The sequence below is a fragment of the Pipistrellus hanaki genome (assembly GCF_964339955.1).
Source record: "Pipistrellus hanaki genome assembly, chromosome: 2".
NCBI classification, from domain to species: domain Eukaryota; kingdom Metazoa; phylum Chordata; class Mammalia; order Chiroptera; family Vespertilionidae; genus Pipistrellus; species Pipistrellus hanaki.
Window position 1 is genome coordinate 172425855 of NC_140504.1, and position 16908 is coordinate 172442762.

At 47.8% G+C, this 16908-nt stretch overlaps 1 protein-coding gene across 2 annotated transcripts; it reads left to right on the forward strand.

Annotated features, from left to right (window-relative positions):
- Positions 1-206: 206 nt before the first annotated feature.
- On the forward strand, positions 207-15600 carry ERMAP (erythroblast membrane associated protein (Scianna blood group)). 2 transcript variants are annotated; one of them, XM_084874583.1, is made up of 12 exons: positions 209-635; positions 4618-4707; positions 4903-5241; positions 5483-5764; positions 7371-7487; positions 8002-8034; positions 9023-9055; positions 10995-11015; positions 12057-12077; positions 12169-12195; positions 12284-12310; positions 14576-15600. In XM_084874583.1, the coding sequence occupies exons 2-12, from the start codon at positions 4623-4625 to the stop codon at positions 15256-15258; spliced, it is 1668 nt and encodes a 555-aa protein (XP_084730709.1). In that variant the 5' UTR covers positions 209-635; positions 4618-4622; the 3' UTR covers positions 15259-15600. The 2 variants fall into 2 exon arrangements, with proteins under 2 accessions (XP_084730710.1, XP_084730709.1); XM_084874584.1 differs by lacking the exon at positions 12057-12077 and having other exon boundaries at positions 207-635.
- The last annotated feature ends 1308 nt before the right edge of the window (positions 15601-16908 follow it).

The window sequence follows — 16908 nt, forward strand, 5'->3', positions numbered from 1 at the left end:
TGTTATGAATATATGATTATGGATATTATGAAAGCTGCCAAGACAGGCAGGAAAGGGTTTATCACATCTTGGTAGACAGTAAGCAGGTCTGCTTGTCTGGAAGCACACGTCAGGGTGCAGCTGGAGATAAGGGTAGTGAGTTAGAGGAGGTGGCTAATGGGTACATGTTTTTGAAACCCATCTTCAATTTTACTCAGATTTGGAAAGTAAATGGGAGCAAGCTTTGCAGAAAGGGTGCTTTAGGGGCAAAACTTATGAAAAGGAATCGCTTTGCAGTTAGCTGGGGAGGGAAGGGTGTGAGGGCCAAAGGTCACTGACACCCGGTGGCACTTGGAGTTTCCCTCGCATTTTTTAGGGAGGCCTCTCTTTGCTCTGTTCCTTTATCAGGGGCGGACAGGCAGGGCGGAGCTTGTGGTGTTCAGGAGCAGCTTGAAGGGAGACTGTGCGACAGACGAGGGAGCCCCGGGCTGAGGGCTGCGGACATTAGAATGAAAGGAGAGCTTTTCCCAGGCCCACCTCCAGAGCCCTTCCTGACCCCGCTGCCTGATGCCTGACCTCCCTGGCTGGATGGAGGGAGGGCCCGCAACTCGGAGACTCCAGCTCTGCCACACAAAGGGCCCTTGATCCCAAAGGAGGTGAGTGCTCCTCCCTTTCCCCTTCTTCATTCTTTTCAGTCCTTTCACGTTCTCAGGATTTTCAGGTTCGTTGGAGAAGCTACCCCCTTTCTCCTTACTCAGAAAAACAGTTAACAATATAAATATATACATACTTTTATTGATTTCAGAGAGGAAGGGAGAGGGAGAGAGAGATAGAAACATCAATGGTGAGACAATCACTGATCGGCTGCCTCCTGCATGCCCATACTGGGGATCGAGCCCACAACCTGGGCATGTGCCTTGACTGGACATTGGACTGTGATCTCCTGGTTCATAGATCGATGCTCAACCACTGAGCCATGCTGGCCAGGCACAAGCCATTTTAAAGGACGAAACGAGGCAATGGGAAATGGGAAGCACAAAAGGGGAAGAGTGACGGAGCCTGGGTGGGTTTTGTCTAAAGACTCTCATTCAAGTATTATTGTCATTATCATTATTATTATAGCTGTCATTAACCTAGTCCTTACTCTTAGCCAGGTCTTGTGCTGTGTGCTTCCAGACTGGTCATGTGTAGATTTGCAGGGTCTTCTGAAGTTGCATGGAGTTATTAAGGGAACTTCTGCTGTAATACTTTTCTTCACCCCTAGAAGTAACCACTGTTTACTCTTTACACTCTTGCCTTTTTGTTAAGCATCTTCTCCTTAAATTGTGTCATACTATCCATAGCTTTTTAAAGTTACTGTTTGGGTTACAGTGAGAACTTCCCAAATGCTCATTAAAAAAAAAAAAAAAAAAAAAAAAAAAAAAAAAATATATATATATATATATATATATATATTGATTTCAGAGAAGAAGGGAGAGGGAGAGATAGAAGCATCACTGATGAGGGAGAATCATTGATCAGCTGCTTCCTGCACACCCCTTACTGAGAATCAAGCTCACAACCCAGGCATGTGCCCTTGATGGGGATCAAACCTAAGACCCTTCAGTCCGAAGGCTGATGCTCTGTCCACTGAGCAAAACCAGCTAGGGCCCAAATGCTCTTAAAGATTGTTTTAGGCTGAAACCGGTTTGGCTCAGTGGTAGAGCGTCAGTCTGCGGACTGAAAGGTCCCAGGTTCGATTCCGGTCAAGGGCATGTACATTGGTTGCGGGCACATCCCCAGTAGGGGGTGTGCAAGAGGCAGCTGATCGATGTTTCTCATCGACGTTTCTAGCTCTCTATCTCTCTCCCTTCCTCTCTGTGAAATATCAATAAAATATATATATATATTTTTAAAAGATTGTTTTAGCATGTGTGTATGAAATGCTGTGCAGTATTTCATTGCAAGGATGTGCAATATTTAATCATTCTCATTTTAGTGAACTTTTAGGTTGTTTTTAATTTTTCCTTTTCATAAGAAGCTTTGTGATGGGCATCCTCACCAACAAATCCTTATGCACATCCTTATTTATTTCCATAGGATTCTTTTCTGGAAGTAAAATTACTGGATTAAAACTTTCACATATTTATAAGTCACTTGATCCTTATTGCTAAATTGCCCTTGCGAAAGTTGATTTACATTGGGCAAGAGAGTCATTTTCCCACATGTGTAATAACTCTGGGCATTATTATTTTTTTAATATTTGATAATTTCAGGGAAGACAAAACCATATCTAACTGTGGTCTTAATCTGCACTTCCCTGATGACAAGAGTGGAAAAGTCCATTTCTGGTGTCAACCTCTCCTGGGCTCTTTGCCTCTCTGGCTGCTTAACAGTGACGTGATGACGTGCTTCAGGGAGACTCCCTGGCTGAAACCTCCTCGGTGCCCTTGTCACCCAGAGTGACCATCTGATGGAAAGACTTCACTTGCCCTCATATATATATATATATATATATATATATATATATATATATATATATATATTTATTTATTTATTTTGATTTTTTTACAGAGAAGAAGGGAGAGAGATAGAGAGCTAGAAACGTCGATTAGAGAGAAACATTGACCAGCTGTCTCCTATACACCCCCTACCAGGGATGTGCCCGCAACCAATGTACATGCCCTTGACCGGAATCGAACCTGGGACCTTTCAGTCCGCAGACCGATGCTCTATCCACTGAGCCAAACCGGTTTCGGCTTCACTTGCCTTTTTATTCTTAGAATGTGGTGCAAATCACTTCACATGTGTTTTCTATGAGTCCTTACTGTAGCCCTATCTACAAAGTAGGTACTATCATTAACTCCATTTCACGTGTGAATGAGAGAGGATTGGGAGGAGTAAACTAGACTGTCTAAGCCGGTCACGCAGCTGGCAATGGCGGAGCCGGGGCCTGGCCCCAGGCTGACCGCAGAGCCTGTCCTCTTGATCACAATAAGCCAGTGTTTCCCAACCTTCTCTCATGATGAGAATCACCTGGTGGAGTTGTTAAAACACAGATTCCTGAATCCCAACTAAGAAGTGCTAAACTAGAATTTTTGAGAACATATAGGTAAAATTGCATACCTAACTTAGTGCTCTGTATATAAAATCTGTCTTAGAGCACTAGCTAAGTATACAATTTTACCTATATGTTCCCAAAAATTCTAGTTTAGCACTTCTTAGTTGGGATTTAGGAATCTGTGTTTTAACAACTCCACCAGGTGATTCTCATCATGAGAGAAGGTTGGGAAACACTGCAAGCAATCCGAATTTAGGAAGGTGGGGGGAGGGCCCCTCTTATTTGACTTCAGGCAGCTCTGGCTCCGTTTGGAGCTCTGTGCTACTCTGGGCATGTCCACTCAGGGTGTGTTTCAAAAGCACCTTTTAATTGAGGGTGTTGGGGTTTGGGGGTAACTCCAGGGGATCCTGGGCCCTGCCTGCTTCCACCTTCAATAATAATTGATAAGGTAGAGAGCTTTTCTCATTTACCGAACTTCTCCTGTTCAGTTTCTGAGTAGCTGGAAACCTGCAGAAAAATGAGTGGGATTGAAGCAAAAAAAAAAAAAAATATATATATATATATATATATATATATATATATATATATATATATCTCCTAACTATAATCTTAACCTCACTGTGTCCTAGTGTTATGGGGCCATTTGTGGCAATTTAAAAAAAAATGTTTTCATTGATTATTTTTTTAGAGAGAGGAAGGAAAGGGATAGAGGGATAGAAACATTGATGAAAAACGTCAATCAGCTGCCTTCTGCTCGCCCCCTACAGGGGATCGAGCCTGCAATCCTGTCATGTACCCTGATCAGGAATTGAACCAGGGACCTCTTGGTTCATGGGTCGATGTTTAACTACTGAGCTTCACCAGCTGGGCTGCGGCAAGTTCTTCACATGCCCTTGAACCCTCACAGTCCCTGGAAGAAGGGTCCTCCTTTATAGATGATCCTGGAGGTCCGCAGATGTTATACAACTCTCCAGGAACACCGTGCTGGTACCTGGGGGAGCTGAGACTTGAACCCAGGTCTTTCTAACTCCAGACCCTGAGTTTGTAAGATCGGTGTCTTCATTATGAAACGGAGGGACCTCAGTGCTTTGGTTTGTTGTTTCTCAAGAGTCAAACCGAGGAGGCCAGCAGGGAAGAGCTCCAGGCCCCACTGCGGGTGGAAAATTGGCCTGGAGACCTTTCCAAACTTGGCCTGGGACCTGGGACCCTAACGCAAAAAGAGGTCTCTTCTCTGGTCCTTACCAGGTTAGTTCTGGGCATAAATTCTCCACCTTCCAGAATCCTCCCTATGCCTTCCAGGGCACACCTTGGTTTTCACTCATGGCATTTATAGCCTTAACCATGAGCTCTTTCCTCCTTCAATGCTCACAATAACTCTGCAAGGAGGCACATTTATACCCTTTTTAAAGATGGAAGAAGATAGTTTCAGGGAAGTGAAGCCACACTGTTACACGGAGGTAAATAGCGAAGCTGGAACTTGAATCCTGGTCTGGGTGGTCCCAGAGCACCTGCTCTGCTGCCTCCACCTCCTAGGTTGTAGCTTTCCCACATTAAGCTCGCCAACCTTCTCTGGTGTGTCTCCCTCTCTGTCCTCCTAGTTCGGATGGAGACAGCAAGTTCCTCTGGATCCTGGCTCTCCAGCTGCCTCATCACCCTGGCCTTCCTGCAGCTGCCCATCCACGTGTCAGGTAGGAGTTCCTGACCTCCTTCTCTGCCGGGGCCATCTGACCCAGGCCTTCTTTCTTTCGGGGTTCTGTCCGAACCCCAGTCCTTTCCAATGCCCTTCCCAGACTCACTAGGAGCCTTTCCCCAGGTGATCTCCATCTCCATCATCCAGCATCCCTCCCAGACTGGGCCGTCCCTTTCTTGTTTCCACCGCACAGGGGAGTCCGGCCAGTTCCACCTGGCGCCGCTAGGGGGCACAGCCAGGCTGCTCTGCCCGCTCTCGCTCTGGTCCGTCCCGAAGCTCACGGAGGTGCGGTGGCTGCGGTCCCTGCCCCGGCAGCGCTCCCAGGTGGTCCACGTGTTCCGGGATGACCAGGTCCGCGAGGAGGAGGCAGTGCCGGAGTTTAAGGGGAGGACGACGCTGGAGAGGGACGCGCTGGAGGGAAACGTCACGCTGGAGATCCGCCACGTCCGGCTGGAGGACCGGGGGCCGTACCGGTGTCAGGTCCGCATCGCCAACCTGAGCCGGGAGGGCACCGTGGTCCTGCAGGTGGCAGGTGGGTCCTCTTCAGAGGCGGGCGAGTGATGGATGCCGTGCGGGGCGGAGGAGGGTTTGGCGAGGTGCTAGCGTGCAGCCGGATACCGTCTCATCCCTTGGGGTGGGCTGCGGGGAGAGCAGGCATCGGAGCAATGAACGGCCCACCCCCTGCTCCCCAGGAGCCGCCTTGGGACCCAGAGGAGGGCCCTGGCGGGGTCCCGGATCTTGCCAAGGCCCTGCCAGCGGCTTTTCCTTTCCAGTTCTAGGCTCCGACCCTTACATCCACGTGAAGGGCTACGACGCGGGATGGATCCAGCTGGTGTGCAGGTCGGCGGGCTGGTTCCCACGGCCGTGGGCCGAGTGGAGAGACCCTCACGGCAGGGTGCTTCCATCGGAGCGCCAGGCCCTCTCCCTGGACGACGCGGGGCTCTTCGAAACCGCCGTCTCCAGCAAAGTCAGGGACAGCACCGTGGGCAGCGTGTCCTGCACCATCCGCAACGATGCCCTGGGCCAGGAGAAGACCACCGCCATGGTCATAGCAGGTACCCGCTGGGGCAGAACACAGGCTCCAGAGAAAACTCCTACCCAAGTGCAAACTTTATAAAGAATTTTTGAATTTTTTAAATACTAAGAATGACACATTTATTTTTTTTTAATTAGAATAACACATTTATTATAGAAAACTTTAAAAAAAATACAAGATATTTAAAAAAAATCAAAAGAAAAAGAAAAAAAGGCCTGCTTTCATAAACTGGAGAGAGCCACTGCTAACATTTTGGGGTATTTCTTTAGAATTTCTTTCATGGGTGCATCTCTGAGTGTGTATTGATATATATACATATGTGTATTCTTTCATATGTATATTCTTCTGTCTAGGTGTTTTCCCCTCCACTTACAAGGCCGGGAACATTTTTTTTGCCCATGTCCTTAAGCAGTTCTCTGCACCGGATTTTTAAGGGCCGCATAGAATTTCATGGTGTGGGTATAGCATAACAAAATTAATCAGAGCCCTATTTCTTGATATCTGGATGGTTTGGACTTTCCCTGTAACAGTGCAGTGAACAACTTTGCACATAATTTGGGAACTGATTCTGATTATTTTCTGAGAATGTGTTCCTAGAAGTAGAATAATGCATCAAAGGATTAGGAACCTTTTAAAGACCCTTGAAACATGGAGCCATGTGGCAGAGAAGTCAGGAAAGAAAGAGTGGCCTGGGGCCAAGGGGAGGAAGGATCACTGACATCGGCTAAGCCCTTCTTTTCTCTCTCTCACCTCTACTCTCTTCCTACTGCCACTGCCTCTCATCGGTGCTGAGCACTTTACACCCTCCTCTCTAAGTCTGTCACAGCCCAGTGGGATTGGGCTCATTCCGATTCCCATGTCACAGATGATGAGCCAGGCTTGGAGAGGCCCAGTCTCCTGCCGAGGGTCCCACGGAGGACGAGCGAGGACTCACACCCCATTGAGACTCTTTGCCACGTGTCACAGTGCTTCCTCTGCTCCTTTTTTGTCTCTGTTTCTTCTTTCCTTTCTCCTGCCCAGGCTCTAGGCCTGCTGCTGTAGCCCCACAGAAGTAGCTTTGCCCCCGCTGACACAGCTCAGGGCAAAGGGGTCGCTGATGGCTGTTCCCCAGCAGAGTGAGGACTTGAGGCGGAAGGCGGGTGGTGCTCAGGGAAGACTGCAGGTGATCACTGCGGAAGCACCTCCAGTTCCTCAAAGATAACGTTTCCTCTGGAATGATAGGGTGAGATGAGGTTGATTGGGAAGCTGAGTTTCACACATTGGTTTCAGGCAGGACCATCAAAACCACTCCTAAGAGATGACCATCTGGCTGTAAAGTCATCCCTGAGTCATCCAGGGTTTGAGGTACTTAGAGAAGCAAAGAGCCTCACCTGTCTTGGCTGGAGGTCTCTCCCCTAGAGTAAGGTGACCAGACGCCCCGCTTTTGGCGGGACAGTCCCAATTTTAACAATTTGTCCCGGGACGTGGGATTTTTAACAATTTTTCCCAAAAGCAGGACGTCTGGTCACCTTACCCTAGAGACTATTGGGACGTGCCTGAGCCACCTCCCATATGAGGTAGGGCCCTTGGCCTGGAAGAAGCTCTGAGATATCTCCTGAGGGTGGTCACTGGTGGTTCTGTTTCAGCCCCATCTTCAGGGAGGATCTCCCCCTTAGCAGTGGCTCTTGCTGTGGTCCTGGCTGTCCTGGGGCTTCTTCTTATGGCGGGCATTTGTGTCATCTGGAAGCAAAGACGATCAAAAGGTAACCAAGCAGTAAAGGGGCCCAGGGTGGCAGGAAGTGGGACTGTAGCTTATCAGGAAAAGGCTGGGAGGAGGGAGACATAGATGTGCTGGCTACCCATAGGTTGCAGATTCTGCAAATTTTCTGGTAGGACAATGCCCTGGGGACTCACAATGCAGAGAAGATCCAAGAAACTGTAGAAAGTTTTTGGGAAGAGTTATGAATTCTCAGCTTTTGAGAAATTAAAAATAACTGATCATGTCAATCTTCTAATTAATTAAAAAAATCCAACTCTATCCATTGGATAAAACCCTCATAAATAGAATTGCAACTCACAGGATCTCAAGGTTGTATGGCACCTTGAAAGACACATAAGCCAACACCCCTTTCCCTAGCTGCTGGTTTGAAGACCCTCTAATCCTTTCAAATGGTCACATACCCGCAGAGACAAGGACCCAAGTCCTGCTTGACAACTTTGGTTGTTAGAAAAAGCTCTTTCTTAAGCTGAGCTGATGTCTCTCTCTCCCCCTTCCAGAGAAGCTTCTCTATGAACAGGTGGTGGAGGTAGGTAAGTGTCCTGGGATGGGTGGGGATGTTTCTCTGTTTGACTCATTTTTATGACTCCAGTGTCCACTAATCTACATTCTATGCCGGAAAATCCCAACATCTGACAGTGTTTGCTGACTCTGACTTGTTATAGCTTATCTTTCAGTGTTTGTTGGGTTTTGTCTGTGGACTCATTGCTTGATCTTATTCTGGGTGAGTTGTGTAGGTTTAACACGGGGGAAGCTTTTATTCATTCAACAAATAATTGATAATTGTCTGCTAAGGGCCCTGGACTAGACTAAATGCCGGAAATACAATGGTGAGTCATAGCAGGCAGTCTTTGCCACTGGGAGCTTTCAGCCCAGCCAGGGAGGTCTACATGAATGAAATAATTGCACAAATCAATGTAGAAGTACAGCCATACAAACGCCACAAGTGGAAGTTCTGGAGGCTGCGAAGATTAAGACCAGAAGGAACCAACCAAGCTTCAGGGACAGGAGAAGAGTCCCCAGAGGAAGTGATGTTTGATCTGGAGGAGGGGGAGGCATGGGGGGAGAGGGAACAGAAAACTACCCACAGAGAAAGCACAGCTAGAGAAAGAAACAGTGCAGAAGTGAAGGGGGAGCTGACAGGGGACCAAGCTGCAGACGTAGGCAGGGCCAGGCCGTGTGAGGCCTTGGAAGGCGTGTGGAGAACCTCAGTCTTTCTCTCCCGGGTGGAGGTAAAGCGGTGAGTGGGATATCTTGATCAGAACTGTGCTTTGAGCAGCTTTCTCTGGCTGCAGTGTTGGGAAGAGACCAGAAGGAGCAAGACAGGGTTGGAGGCCATTTGAACTACTAGTTCCGTCATCCAGATAAGAGAGGATGAGGGCCTGGATTAGGGAGGTGGCAACGGTGGTAGAGGGGAACAGGTTTAAAAGCAGGTAAAATCGGTAAGAATCAGGGACCTTCAAGGTTAATGTCGCAGAATCCCATTTTTAATTTTTTTTGTTATTACTTTTCTCCCTCTAGAAACTCTTCTCGAAGACCATGCAAAAGAAAAAGGTAATTATATGAAAGGGGTAGGGAACAATTAACATATTCTTTCCCCTCCTACATAAATGCTCACAGTCTATTATTACACATACATGATGCAGGAATATACACATACATATTCCCCATTAATATTATTGGAATTTACTTTCCAGTGTGGGGAGATATGGGGTAGGTGGCAGTGGATGAGGGGATGCTCATAGTAAAAAGTCATAGGGTCTGAATTACCAGGAGCTCCTTCTTTCAGCCTTTCCACCAATCACCTAACCAGGTCTCTATTCAATTTAAAATCTATGAATGTGGCCATCTGGGATGTATGAGAATCTCGAGGATCCATACAGCATTTGCATCTAGACAGGTGATGTGATACAGTGGGAGTCCCACAGGCTTTCGAATCAGTGACACCTGGTCAGGTCACTGGTCTGACTCGATGTGTTGCTTCACTGCTATGACCTTTGGTTTCCTCGTCTGTAAAATGGGATTAAGAATCCCCTTGCCCGATTGTTTTCAGGGTTTACAGAGACAACTTGAAGAAAAAAAAACTCTTCTATTGCAGTGCCTGGTGCTCCTCTTCCTTATTGCCATTCCATCTTCATTAAATGGATGTTTGCTCTGGGCTATTGAGGGTGTAAGTTTGACATCCAGGGTACAAAACACAGGCAGTCTCTGCCCCTTAAAAATCTAGCTAAGACTACAAGTCGCTGGCTCAGAGATGGTACACACTCAGTGATTTTGACCTCTCCTCTCCTCTCTCACATGCCCCTGACGTTTTAGTCCAGCGGTGGAAGTGTGGGGTGCATGCAGTAGGGGCCCTGTGGCTGCTCTGTCCAGGAGCAGAGGCACAGCGTGGTGCAGGGGCCAAGGCCTCTGACTAGGAGTCAGACACACTTGGACTTGAAGCCTGTCTCCTTGGCCCCTTACTAAATGGATGACCTGGGCAAATTCCCATGTCCCTCTGAGCTTTAGACCCGGGAACAATAATTCTACGCACCTTACATTGTAAGAGGGTTGAGTACCTACATCATTATGAGAACAGGGCACCATAAATGGAGGCTAATAGTAGTGGAAATACGTATACTATGTCGATATTATATATAAATAATATAATGTATACTTAACATAATAAATCACATTAATAGAATGATTAATCTTTATATAACTATAGCATTAAGATTAATAACATTAATATAGACATAAACCAACAGCTCCGGAGGGGCCATATCATATCCGGTTTCATTGCTCCAGTGCCTAATGCTTAACACAGGCCCAGCCTTTAGCACAGGACTTGGCAATGGACTCAAATGTATAACTTCAATTCTCTGGCAGGGCCAATGCTCCTGGGAGCATGTGAAGCATATATATACATACATACATACATACACATCCATATACATACATACATCCACATACATCCATCCCAAGCATATATATACATCCCACACCACCTGGAATCTCCAAATCTGTGAGTCTCTCCATAGGACCTCAGGAGAGTTACTGTCCAAAGTGATAGAGCCATGTCCACAAGTCAACGCTAGGCCTTCGCTGGAGATAGTACAAACAGTAGGCTATAAGAGGGCAGCAAGGCACACTCTCATATACACATGGTTACAAACATATGGGAACACTCCTCCAGACAGCGGAAATGCAACCAGATGGAAAGGAAGGAGGAGCCTGGCACACTCTCATGTACACATGGTTACAAACATATGGGAACACTCCTCCAGACAGCGGAAATGGAACCAGATGGAAAGGAAGGAGGAGCCCGGTCTCTGGGAAAGTGGCCCCAGCTCCACTGCTTCCCCAGTCTGCCTTCGGGAGGCGGGAGGCGAGGGCTCCAGCAGCTGACGGGAATGTCATCCTTTCCACAGTGGGGGGATGGGGGATGAGCCTCCCTGGGCTCAGGGATAAAGCAGAGCCTCTGCTCACTCAGGCCTCTTTCTCTGTTTTTCAGGAAGGCTCCATAAAGCCCTCAGTAAGTCCCGCTCCTCATCCGTGGCACGGACCTCCTCCTGCCAACATCTCCGCTTCAGGATGGGTGTCTCAGTTTCATGTCCTGGGGCAGAAGAGAGGGGTCGGGGTGCTTTACACCATGGGGTTGGAGACTTCTCTCTTCTCAAATATTCCCTGCTCCCCTTTCCTGCACAACAGTTACCTAGTCCAGCGGTCGCCAACCTTCCGGACCTCACGGACCATCACTAGGTCCCAGGCTCTGAGTGGGAAATGTTAATCAGGAAGAGATGTAGCTCCTGTAGGGGAAGCCATCTGGAAGACCTTTTATCGCCAGGCGTGGCATGCCCTTCGGTGGGATCCCAGGCGAGGGGTCCCCATTAAACTGAACACGTGGAGCAGCGTGTCTCCACCTCACGTACGAGACCCTCTTTAGTGCGAAAGAAGAATCTTCAGACATGACATGTCTACTTTGTTTTACCTTGATTAAGTGAACACAAGAAAATCTAATGGAAATTCAGTGATAGTTTTGTTTGTTAATCCTCACCCAAGGATATTTTTCCATTGCTTTTCAGAGAGAGTGAAAGGGAGGGTGGGAGGGAGTGAGAGAGAGAAACATCGATGTGAGAGAGACACATTAACTGGTTGCCTTCCAGATGCCCTCATAGGATGGGGTGGGGGCAAACCACAACCCAGGTATGTGCCCTTGACCATGATTGAATCTGCAACCCTTCAGTGCAGGAGCCAACATTCTAACCATTGAGCAACACCAACCAGGGCTCAATGATAGTTTTAAATGAGCTTATATTTTATTGTTCTCTCACAATATCTACATATATTACATATATTCCCTAAATGCGTGAGATGTGTTATTCAATGAGTCGTGGTCAGGTTTGGCTTACTTGGGAATGTGCTGGCCCTCTGCAGAGTATCTCCGGGGCGGGGCTGGGATGGTCAGGGTATGGCTAGAGAGGGTCTGATGTGGGATGTGGTTGGGAGGGGAGCGCAGCATTATGGACATGTGGAAGCCCTCCTTCTGATTAGTCAAACTGTTTTTATTCTTTAGAGAAACTCCGGAGTGAACTGAGTAAGTTTCCCATGCCGTTCCATACCAAATTCCCTCCTGCTGATTCTGTATTTTCAGTGATAGCTCACCCCTCCTGTTTCTTTTTTTACAGAGTTGAAAAGAGCGGCTGCCAACTCAGGTGAGATGCACTTTCTGGGCACCTGGCTCCGCCTTCTGGGGGTTCTCCTTGTCTCCTTCCCGTTTACAATCCCTTTTCTGTCTTTCAGGCTGGAGAAGGGCCCGGCTGCACTTCGGTAAGTTACCCCAGGCAAACCCAGCCCAGGGCTCTGTTCCTTTGGGATGCAGACTGACTTTTTGTTTTGTTTCCTTTTTGTTTGTTTGTTTTTTGTTAATCAATCCTATTTACCTGCTTATCAATTTTTTAAAAATCTTTGTGATTTCTTTTTTTTTTTTTTTTGGGGGGGGGCTCAGTTAGACTTAGAAAGTTTATTGGTTATTTGTATGTCTCCTCCATGTCTTGTCTGCTCTTACCCCTATTCTGGCTACTTTTTGAGATGTGAAGATTCTTCCTATATAAAGTGTAGAAACTCCATCCTATTCCTCCCAAATTATTTTTCTGAGTTTTTCATTTGCATTTTAATTTCCTTATATTATTTTTAGTGTCTTGTTTTTATGTAGTCCAATGTAAAAATACTTTCCTGTGTAGTTTCCTCTGTGCTTTCAGGTTTTGGAAGTCCTTCTTATCCCACAGTTGGGTAAATAGCCAGTGTTACTATGTCAGGATACACATCTGCCACATTCTTCTTGCTTTAGGGGTTGGTGATTGAGGTTCTCAGAGAAGAAGGGAAAGGGTTAGGCAGGTGCTCCAGAATTGTAGACTACAAAAGATTTTGTAGTTTTGTTCTAAAAGAATTGCACATCTCTTTTAATTTATTCCTAAATATTTGCATTTTTTGCAGCTGTTTCAATGAGATCTGTTAATTTCCCTACTTGGGTTTTTAATCAGTTTTTCCAATCTGTTCATGCCCCTTTTGTTCACTCCCCCTTCCTTCAGGCAGGTGGAACGGATGAATTGGCTGCTTGAGAGCACGCCAGGTCACCTCGGTTGCCATTCTGGGAATTCACAAGTCCTTCACACACTCACAGTCTGCTTATTCCCACCACCTGGGCAAAACACACATTTTACCGATTTAACTCCCCAAGAAGTGTCTGTTTTCCGTCCTGGGGGAAGGAGGGAGACTCACCATGACCTTCCACAATTTTAAGGAAGAACCCTTCTTTCTCTATTAACACTTACTAGTAAAAATAGTAATTATGAGCAATAACTTGTTAACAAAATGAGCATCACACATTGTGTATAAAGGAGGCACTATCTCATGTGTTACTTCAGCCAATGTGCACAACAGCTCCACCACGTAGGGTCTGCCATCATTCCCATTTTACAGATGAAGAACTAAGGTTTGGAGATGAATAGCAGGCCTCAGGCCACATAACTACCCTGTTTCCCCGAAAATAAGACAGTGTCTTATATTAATTTTTCCCCCCCGAAGTTGCACTAGGTCTTATTTTCAGGGGATGTCTTATCTTTCCATGCTCTAGGTCTTATTTTTGGAGGATGTCTTATTTTCGGGGAAACACGGTAGCGTGTGGCAGAGCTGGGACTTCTATTGTGGATTCTGGGTCTGACATCAGAGCCAAGGTTTATCATCCTGCATTAGCTCCCTTTGGACCATTGAGGACAAAGGCAGTATTTCCTACGGCAGTGGTCGGCACTCAGTAGTCAACAGAGCGGCAAACCATGGTTCTTGAACTACATGTGACTCTCGTGTGACTCTCGAGCCACAGTTTGCCGACCACAGAAAGGAATTAAGGCAGTTTCACAAAGGACAACTTTCTCCTGTTTTATTGAACACATGACTAGGAGATCTAGGAGACCAGAAGACGCTTCTCTTACTTCATATATATATATTATTGATTTTTTACAGAGAGAAAGGGAGAGAGAAATATCAATGAGAGAGAAACACCCACCAGCTGCCTCCTGCACACCCCCCACTGGGGATGTGCCCACAAGCAAGGTACATGCCCTTGACCGGAATCGAACCTGGGACCCCTCAGTCCGCAGGCTGACGTGCTATCCACTGAGCCAAACCGGTTTTGGCTTTTAAATATATTCTATTGATTTTTCACAGAGTGGAAGGGAGAGGAAGAGAGAGTCAGAAACATTGATGAGAGAGGAACATTGATCAGCTGCCTCCTGCCTCCTGCACACCCCCCACTGGGGATGTGCCCGCAACCAAGGCACATGCCCTTGACCAGAATCGAACCTGGTATCCATCAGTCCACAGGCCGATGCTCTATCCATTGAGCCAAACCGGCTCGGGCGACACTTTTCTCTGGTTCGGGTACAGATGGGGTAGAAGGAATCATACACTAAAATGGGTCCAAGGACAGGGGTTGCTGACCCAGAGGTGATCTTCCCGGTCCAAAGCCACCCAACGGTCCCATGAGACCCAGCCCTCCCAAACCTCTCCTCTCTGTGCCCCCCCCCCCCCCTGCAGTGGCCGTGACCCTGGACCCCGACACCGCGCACCCCAAGCTCATCCTGTCGGAGGATCGCCGGTGCGTGAGGCTGGGGGACCGCAGGCAGCCCGTGCCCGACACCCCGCAGCGGTTCGACTTCGTGGTCAGCGTGCTGGGCGCCGAGGCCTTCGTGGCCGGCTGCCACTACTGGGAGGTGCTGGTGGCCGACAAGACCAAGTGGATCCTGGGCGTGTGCCGCGAGGCGGTGAGCCGGAAGGGCAAGGTCACGGCCTCGCCCGCCAACGGGCACTGGCTGGTGCGGCAGAGCCGCGGCGCCCAGCTCGAGGCGCTCACGTCCCCGCAGACCCCGCTGCGCCTGCGGGAGTCCCCGCGCTGCGTGGGCGTCTTCCTGGACTACGACGCGGGCGTCATCTCCTTCTACGACGCCTCCGACCGGTCCCACATCTTCACCTTCACCCACGATGCCTTCTCAGGCCCGCTCCGCCCCTTCTTTGAACCCTGCCTGCACGACGGAGGGAAGAACACGGCCCCTCTGGTCATCTGCTCGGAGCCCCACACGCCGGAGGAGCCCGTGGCCCCCAAGCCCGAGGGGAAAGGCCATGCCAACGGAGACGTGGCCCTCAAGGTGGACCCTTCCCTACGGCCCTGGTCCCCTGATCTGGGCCCGGCGCTCCAGGGGCTCAAGGTTCCCTCTTTTTAGGGAGCTGCTCCCCGACCATCCATCCCGCCCAGGGCTCTCTGGGTTTCAGACTCCGGGCCCCACACCGGCCTCTGGACCAGCTCATCTCCTTTCCCCAAGTCCAGACCCATTTGTGGTTCTATTCGTGTAATCAGCTTTCTCCCGTTTCTGAACCCTGTCTCCTTTCGGAGACTTGAAGTTCTCACTGCCTCGGAAGAATTCTGGAAAACCAAGTGAGCAATCAGAATTAGGGCTAGGTGGGGATGGTGAGTGTGTGTCTGAGATCCGGAGTTCTCCGTTAGAGGGGGCTATGTAAGAGAAACTTCCTTTGATTGCATCCTGAACTTGGGCTTTTATTTTTTTTTTTTTTTTAAATATTTCTTAATTGATTTCAGAGAGTAAGGGGAAAGGATAGAGTGATAGAAACATCAACGATGAGAGAGAATCATTGTTCGGCTGCCTCCTGCTGGGGATCGAGCCCACAAGCCCAGGCATGTGCCCTTGGCCGGAATCAAACCCGGGACCCTTCACTCTGCAGGCCGAAGCTCTATCCACCGAGCCAAACCAGTTAGGGCTTGAACTTGGGCTTTTGGTTGTGATGGTATGGGGCCCATTCCCTGACTTCTTAGGTATGTCATCAAGAATTGCTTTTCTCTCTGTTTTAGTTTGTGCCTTTAGCCCCCAAAGCCAGCTTTTTAAAAATAATCATGTGTGGGTCACACTCTTGTTCTTCGGTGCCCAGAACATCGTTTTGTGGTGCCCAGAGCCAATGTACGTTTTCAAAGCTGATTTACCTGTTGCTGATGCCCAGGTACAGGCACTTTAGAGTGGTAGCTGTAACCCTGAAAAGCCCCAGGAGCAAACCAGGGAACTGGTAAACAGAACTTCACACAGCAGGCAGCTGGGCGAGGCCTTGGAAAGGCAGCTATGGGTAAGTCTGTCTGCTGTGCTGGCCCTTTCCAATACCCTTCTGAGATTAGAGAGGCCCCGCTAGAAAAAGTGGCAGTTTTAACCACAATATGGACAGTTTTCCGCCACAGGACATTATTCTGGAAGACTTGACTATTTGTGTAGCACAAACATGTCAAACTCAAAAGCTAACACGGGCCAAATAAACAAGGCATGAGGCCCCCAGGCCGTGAGTTTGACATGCTTGGTGTAGCAGACTCCTGGGTCAGAGAGTATTGATTTCAGAAAGGAAATTGATAGACTAGGTGTGAAGATAAAATAATGAGTCAGATTTTTGGTGTGGATTTCAGAAAGAAGCTTAGTCGCTTTCAAGTCATACCACAGAGGTGATCTGGCCTCTTTTTTTGGAGATATTGGCTATTCATTTTCAGATGGGTACTCACTCCTACCCAACAAAAACTGGATCTTTCTGTCAGAAGTTCACTCTGTCCCTGTGTAGTGCCTGTATTAGTCAGGGCTCTTCATAGAAACATATATATATATATATATATATATATATATATATATATATATATATATATATGTATATATGTATATATATATATATATATATATAGAGAGAGAGAGAGAGAGAGAGAGAGAGAGAGATGATAAGAAATTGGCTCATGTGGTTATGGAGGATGGCAAGTCCCAAGATCTGTAGGGTTAGTCAGCAGGTTGGAGAGGTCCAGGGGAACCACTGGTTTATTTAGTGCCTATCTG

Excerpts from the sequence above, each read along its gene's own strand:
- ERMAP (XM_084874583.1), top strand. The coding sequence starts at position 4,623 with ATGGAGACAGCAAGTTCCTCTGGATCCTGGCTCTCCAGCTGCCTCATC. Across the intron at positions 9,056-10,994 it reads AGACCATGCAAAAGAAAAAG|GAAGGCTCCATAAAGCCCTC; the intron begins GTAATTATATGA and ends TCTGTTTTTCAG. Across the intron at positions 11,016-12,056 it reads AAGGCTCCATAAAGCCCTCA|AGAAACTCCGGAGTGAACTG; the intron begins GTAAGTCCCGCT and ends TTTATTCTTTAG.